General features: G+C 37.2%; 1 protein-coding gene across 1 annotated transcript in view; it reads right to left on the reverse strand.

Annotated features, from left to right (window-relative positions):
• Positions 1–108: 108 nt before the first annotated feature.
• LOC119589195 (phosphopantothenoylcysteine decarboxylase subunit VHS3-like) overlaps positions 109–218 on the reverse strand; it is a gene marked incomplete in the record, with an annotated part of 3,207 nt that continues 3,097 nt past the window's right edge. Inside the window, 1 exon segment of the mRNA XM_037937792.1 lies at positions 109–218. Within this exon segment, the coding sequence (XP_037793720.1) occupies positions 215–218 (4 nt within the window).

Genomic DNA, 218 nt, shown 5'->3' on the forward strand with positions numbered 1-218 from the left:
TCTATTTCCGAATATCCATGCTAATGGAATATAAATTCAATTTCTCCTGAACCAGATGCGCAAATTTTAAACTTCAACGGAATGTTGTCATTCGCATAAATACATATCTTTTTCCTAGATGGTTGTCGTTTTTCTGCATTTCTTCCCGTAGCCATCTTTACGTCCGTTGTCTTCACTGTATTCAATTGGCTGATTCGTATTTGGTCTCGTTTCCCTAC

This window comes from Penaeus monodon, chromosome 25 (assembly GCF_015228065.2).
Source record: "Penaeus monodon isolate SGIC_2016 chromosome 25, NSTDA_Pmon_1, whole genome shotgun sequence".
Taxonomy (NCBI): Eukaryota; Metazoa; Arthropoda; class Malacostraca; order Decapoda; family Penaeidae; genus Penaeus; species Penaeus monodon.